The following is a 7,127-nucleotide window of genomic DNA, read 5'->3' on the forward strand; positions in this document are numbered from 1 at the left end:
CAACCAACCAATCAGTCAACCAACCAATCAGTCAGTCAGTCAGTCAGTCAGTCAGTCAATCCATCAATCAGCTAACCAACCAACTAAAAGACAAAAATTTAAACAACATTTTCTCCAGATCCATCGCAAATGACAATATCAGTCAATCCGAACCTCACCTTTATTCCTATTGGCTCTAAAGTCACCTTGACCTGCAGGCACAAACTCACGAGCGATTGTTATTGGTCGACTGAGTTTGATCTAATTGTTGGTGGGCGGAGATTTATAATTGAATCGGCCAATGAGAGAGCATCTGGCATTTACACGTGCGTCTGTAATGATGGCAGCCAATCGCATCAGTCCTACTCACTGAAAGTTCAAGGTGAAATGAATTCATTCTTACGCAAATTAATGAGGAAATAATTAAGTTTCATTGTAAATATATTTCTCGATTTATATAATTTATGTTAATTTATTCAAATTTTTAACATCTTGAAACAGGAAAGCCTAGAGCAATTATTCCGACAAGCAATATTCACAGTGGCAAGAGAAACAGCAACAACAACAACAACAACATTAATAACAACAATAACAACAAAAATAATAATTTTAGTTACGGTTATATAAACGATCTCTACATTAATACAAAAAATAACAGCATCAACAACAACAACATCAACAACAACATCAACAACAACATCAACAACAACATCAACAACAACATCAACAACAACATCAACAACAACATCAACAACAACATCATCAACAACAACACCAGTGACTCATACAACAGAGTGATATACTTCGAGCCAATCACGGACCACGTAGCCACTATCACGTGCCGTTTCAGGGGCTACCCCGAGCACGTTGATTGGCTCAAAAATGGGGTCAAGCTAAGCAACCAACCAATCACAACGTCGGTATACAATCGAGTTACAACAGCTGCTACAACAGCTGTCAATACCATAAATAATAAACCACATTTGTTGGAAATGATAAATGAAGGTGTTGGTTTACATGCTTCTGAGAGCAATTCATCTTCATCATCGTCATCATCATCGGTATCTCACATTTCTTTCCTGAACGCATCAACATCAAGAGAATCATCATTTATAAACTCATCGGCAGAATTTCACGACAAATCAAAAAACAAAATGCGCAATAACAACCACAACAACAACCTCAACAGCAACAACCACAACCACAACAACAACAACAAATATTCGACCTTGACATACATCGACGACCATACCGGCGTGACGTCATACGAGCTAAATATAGAATCTTTGATTGCTGATGATGTAGCGCTTTACAGGTGCGAAGCCTCAAATAAATATGGCAAGCAGCATTTAGACATGTATCTCGCATTACACGCAGGTATGTATGCGCGCGTGTATATATGTGTGTGTGTGTGTATGTATGCTTGTATGTGTCTATTGATGCATGTGTGTAGGTGTGTATGTTTGTTTGTACACGCACATACACACACATACACACACACACACACACATACATACATACATACACACACATATACAGATGATCCTGTCTTGAAGATTCTTGAAGAGATTGATAACGATAATGATGAATTAATTGGTTGGTTTGTTAATTTTTTGACAAGTTAATTATATTAATAATAATAATAATTATTATTATTTATTATTATCATTATTATTATTATTTAATGGTATCGCCAGATCAAACGCCAGAATCGCCGCGTAACTTAGCCAGCAGCAAATTACCAAATGGTTCCTTGCTCATAAGCTGGTTAGCACCCGAAAAGAACCTTAACTTAGTTCAAGGGTACCACATCACTCTAACTTCATCGTCGTCGCGATATGAATCTAATCCTGATTACGATGATGACGAGTATGATGATAATTATGACGATGGCGACTATTATATAGCACGGCAAGAAGGAAGTTTTTATCTGAGTGAAGTTAGTTTGATGTTTGGCATTTGATAATTATTTTTGTTTTGAAATAATAATGATATAATTTGTATTCAACCAATAAGCTACTACCAGCCAGCAGCTTAAATTACATCGTAAAATGTCCGCCAATGAGGGGCGTCCTTTCAATTGCCCTTCAATCTTTCAACCAATTGCAGAGAAGCCTGCCCAGGTCCTCACGCTTCAATGACGGTTCGTTGAATGAATGAATGAATGAATGAATGAATGAATAAATGGATGAATGAATGATTGAATGAATGAATGAATGAATGAATGAATTAATTAATTAATTAATTAATTAGAGAATTGGTGATTAAATGAATAAACATCAATTGAACGTTTATAATTCAAATACAATTTTTAGCGTCGCCAGATAAACCAGCTAATCAGCTTCAAGTATCAGCCCATCTAGTCAACGAATCAGCGATCAAGGTCACCTGGACGCCAGCCAATCACACGCCCTGTTTTAAAGGCTACAATTTGTATTACAGTATTGAGTTAATTTCAACACACCGAAAAAATCCTCACGATGACGATGACGTCATAGTAGATGGTGAAGGTTACGATGATACTGACCCAAACAACAACAACAACAACAACAACAACTATAATAATAATATATTTAATGATAATAATGATGCTGATGGTGATCACAACAATAATTATAATGATTATAGAAAATTTTATGACGACGACGATGACGATGACGATGAGGAATATGAACGCGTTTCAAAAAATTGGACGATAGTTAGTGGTTCATTTTTTATTATGTACGTGCGTACGTATGTATGTATGTATGTGTGTGTGTGTGTGCGTATGTGTGTGTATGTGTGTGTGTGTGTGTATGTGTGTGTATGTATGTATGTATGTGTGTGTGTGTGTATGTGTGTGTATGTATGTATGTGTGTGTGTGTGTGTGTGTGTGTGTGTTTATGTATGTGTGTGCATGCAATAATCTAATCATTAAACAAGGATTTTTATGACTTATCCAGATTAAAATGGCGCCTAGAGCTCATGAATATTTAATGAGGTCACTAGTTCACGATGCTATCTATAGCATCAGGGTTGCCATGGTGATTGGTGAAGGAAGTTATGATGATGGTGGTGATAGTAGTGGTGATGACGTTGGCGATGGTGATAGTAATAGTTATGAAATGGCCTCGTCTCAAATCGTCAGTGTGCTTGTTGGGAACGGTGAGTTCTTATTCTTATATTTTTAATGTGTGCGCGTGTGTGCGTGTGAACGTGAGTCTGTTGTTCATTCGTTCATTTATCCATCAATCAATCCGTTTTTCATTCATTCATTTGTTTGTTTGTTCGTTCGGTCGTTCGCTACACTGTTTGTTCATTCTTTCTGTAAATCATTCCACATGGGAACGTTCGTACGTTTATTCCTCCATTCTATCACTCATTCAATCATTCAATTAATCATTCTCTCAATCAATCATTCATTCACTCACCAACTCACTCGCTCACTCACTCACTCAATCATAAATAAAAAATACACCTTGCAGAGAGCCAGCCTTCGATCGATCGTACGGTCATCATCACAGTCTGCGCGATCATCATCATCACTGCCGTCATCATCATCATCACCATCGTCGTTTGCATTTTTGTAGCGCGCTATCAAAGAGGTATTAAAAAATTACACCAGAAGTACCCGTTTAATTTTGACAGTAATAACTTGGATGACGTCACGTTTTTACGGACCAATCAGATTGATGGAATTTCTTAAATTATTATCTGTGTGCGTGCGTGTTCTAGTCTTTAATCTTCGTATCTATTTATAGGTTTCATTTTTTTCAATTATTCATTCATTCGTTCATTCATTCATTTACTCATTCATTCATTCACTCATTCATTCATCCATTCATAAACAAGTGCACATGTACATATAGTTTTTATTTATCGATACATACATATAACGTACAACCTCAGTTGTCTCTATTAATTCATTTCATTGAAATAAAAATTTAAAACTAACTCATTCATTCATTCCTGCATTAATTCATTCGTTCATTCATTCATTCGTTCGTTCGTTCATTCATTCATTCATTCCTTCCTGCATTAATTAATTAATTAATTCATTCATTCATTCATTCATTCATTAATTCATTCATTCATATCAGCAGTACAATTGTTGTTGGCAATGCAATCGATTAAACATCCCGGACGCAATTGAAATTGAAAATAATTTCATAACAACAACAACAATAATAATAATATAATAATAATATAATAATAATAATAATAACACAATTTAAATCGTGAATGGCAGTGGGTAGAGAAATAAGAAACGAATGGATGAATTAACGAATGAATGAATAAATAAGTGAATGAATTGGGTGGATGGATGGATGGATGGATGGAAGAATGGATGGATTGATGGATGGATGGATGGATGGATGGAAGAATGGATGGACGAATGGATGGATCGATGGATAAAAATGGAGGAAAACAAAAATGAACGAACAAAATTATGTAACGAATAAAAAAAATGAATGAATCTACGGATAGATGGACTAATGCGACTCAATAAAAGAATAAAATTATATATATATATATAAATAAATATATAAATTTATATATGTGTAATTTATATAGGTAGGTAGTAATAGTAGTGGTGGTTGTTATAAAATGATAGAAAAATATTCCTTCTCAGAATTTTCTGGAATATTTTTCATCAATATCTATCGAAAATGTTGTTGTTGATGTTAATGATGATGCTGGCGCTTTGTGGGAATCATCATCATCATCGTCGGCGTCGTAGTTTTGTTGTTGTGGCTGCAGTTGTGGCTGCAGTTGTGGCTGCTGTTGCAGCTGCTGTTGCGGCTGTTGTTCAGTGTTGTGGTTTTCAACGACAACAACAATGCTTCCTTTACGATTATCGCTCTCGCCTGCCTCCTCATCTTCCTCATCACATTCTTTGACTCCTTCATTGAAAATGCCCCTCTCCACGTCAACATCTCCTTCCAGACTCTCAGCTTTCGACTTTCTTCTCTTCCCTTTCAACATTTTCATCTTCAGAGCGGAAAAATTAATCTTCTCAACTTCTTTTTCCGGCCGACTTGCATCCATTTCCGGCTTATTATTATTATCTTTTTCCGCTTCCGAGTGGTTGGCATTATCTTCCTCCTTAATCGTTTCCATCTGGGACTTGCGGCTCCTGGTGACAGCCGGAAGTTCGATGACAGCGTCATCATCTGTGGAGCCAACTTCGGCATCAATCTCAACCACCGTACCGAGTATGCTACCCTCTTCGACCGAGAACCGACGGGACATCCGCCTCGATCGGCAGGGGGTACCCGAGCTGTTTTGGGCCATCCCTGGCAGGGTCACGGTGCTACTGCCCCCAGGAATCTCCTGACCAACCAATTTCTCCAAAGTTTCCTAGCGTGTAAAAGGAGATTTTAGTCAAAAACTTGTTGAAACAGCACTGAAGCAACATTGAAAATATCTGAACAACGATTCAATCAGCCAGCAACAGCCAGACAGCCACAGGCACCTGCATATTAAACTGCATGAGATCCTTCCTTGTTATGATTCCAATGGCTCGATTCCTGGAGTCGATGACGAGCAACTGACGGAGGCCCATGGTTCGAAAGAGTCGGTACGTCCGCAGCAAGGAGTAATCGCCGTCAACTTTCGTTACGGATATACTCAAGAAGAGGTCCTGGTTTTGTATGTGTTTGTATGTTTGCGTTTGTATGTTTGCGTTTGTATGTTCGCGTTTGTATGTTTGCGTTTGTATGTTTGCGTTTGTATGTCTGCGTTTGTATGTCTGCGTTTGTATGTCTGCGTTTGTATGTGTTTGTATGTTTGCGTTAGTAGGTTTGTGTTTGTATGCGTTTGTATATTGTTGTTTTTCGTTGTATGTTTTGTATTTTTCTCAATTCGATTTTATGTTTGTATGTCATTCCAGTTGTTGTAAATATTTACAGTAATGTCTTTGTTAAGTTATCTATGTTATGCATCAATATAGCATAAATAGGTGCATTGGAAGTGGCCAGCGAGGATCTTCTTGGATTCGTACCCGGTCACTAAGACAGAATGACCAACCTTCTTGACGATTACACCATCACCAGCCCCAGATACATATATTACGATGTATTGTACTGTGAATACCCAAACGTACTAGATTGATCCTTGTGTTGATGTCTTTCTTCATTGTGTAAGATCTCAGGATTTCGTGCACTCTTTCTAGGTTGCTAATTCTTTCAGAGTCCAACTGAGAAAATTATTTGTTGGCGTTGAAATTATGGGTAAATATGAAAAATTATGATTTATTATGGATAATTATATGTAATATTATTACAATTGAAAATTTGTTAATTTATTTAAATATTTTACTCAAATACGCTTATTTGCCCGGTCTCACAGTCATTAAATTTATTCGAAAACAAATTTTTACCTACCAATTTTCAAGAAATATTTCACCAATTCATACAACAGCCTTTCATACATTCACTAATTCATTCACTAATTCATTCACTAATTCATTCATTCAATAATTAATTAATTCAATCATTCACTCACTCACTTCTTCTCATTCACTTATTCGTTCAGTAATTCATTTATTCATTCATTCACTAATTCATTCATTCACTAATTCATTCATTCATTCATTTGTTCGTTCGTTCGTTCATTCATTCATTCATTCATTCACTTCTTCGTATGGAATGTCAGGCTCAATAACAGCATCTGGTGCAGTGTTCTCGTGATAGATCTTGTACAGAGTGTCGTTCGACAGTATGGAATACAGATCAGATCTGACGTTGTTGTTGTTGTGGATGATGATGATGATGATGTTGTTGTTGTTGTTGTGGACGTTGTTGTTGTAATTGTGGATAATGTTGTTGTTTATGATGATGAAGATGATGATAGAATAACACACAAACCAACCAACCAGCCAACCAGCCAGCCAACCAACCAGCCAACCAGCCAACCAACCAACCAACAAACAAACCAACCAACCAGCCAACCAACCAACCAACTAACCAACCAACCAACCAGCCAACCAACCGACCGACCTACTAATGATTCCACAAACAACATCCACTTTGGCTTCTTCGTCGTATTTAACAACTGGAAAGCCGCTGTGTTTTGTCTGCAGTAGGAGTTGCGACACTTTGTTGATGTTCACTTTTGATTCTATGGTGATCACAGGACTGACCATGATGTCCTTGGCTGTCCATAA

General features: G+C 37.0%; 1 protein-coding gene across 1 annotated transcript; it reads left to right on the forward strand.

Moving 5' to 3' along the window:
• Positions 1 to 129: 129 nt before the first annotated feature.
• Positions 130 to 3,665, forward strand: HELRODRAFT_180632 (hypothetical protein; the record flags this gene model as incomplete). Its single annotated transcript, XM_009029931.1, has 7 exons — positions 130 to 361; positions 481 to 1,336; positions 1,744 to 1,918; positions 1,996 to 2,122; positions 2,295 to 2,362; positions 2,923 to 3,124; positions 3,550 to 3,665. The coding sequence occupies 7 exons, from the start codon at positions 130 to 132 to the stop codon at positions 3,663 to 3,665; spliced, it is 1,776 nt and encodes a 591-aa protein (XP_009028179.1).
• Positions 3,666 to 7,127: the final 3,462 nt, after the last annotated feature.

The sequence above is a fragment of the Helobdella robusta genome (assembly GCF_000326865.2).
Source record: "Helobdella robusta unplaced genomic scaffold HELROscaffold_63, whole genome shotgun sequence".
Lineage (NCBI taxonomy): Eukaryota > Metazoa > Annelida > Clitellata > Rhynchobdellida > Glossiphoniidae > Helobdella > Helobdella robusta.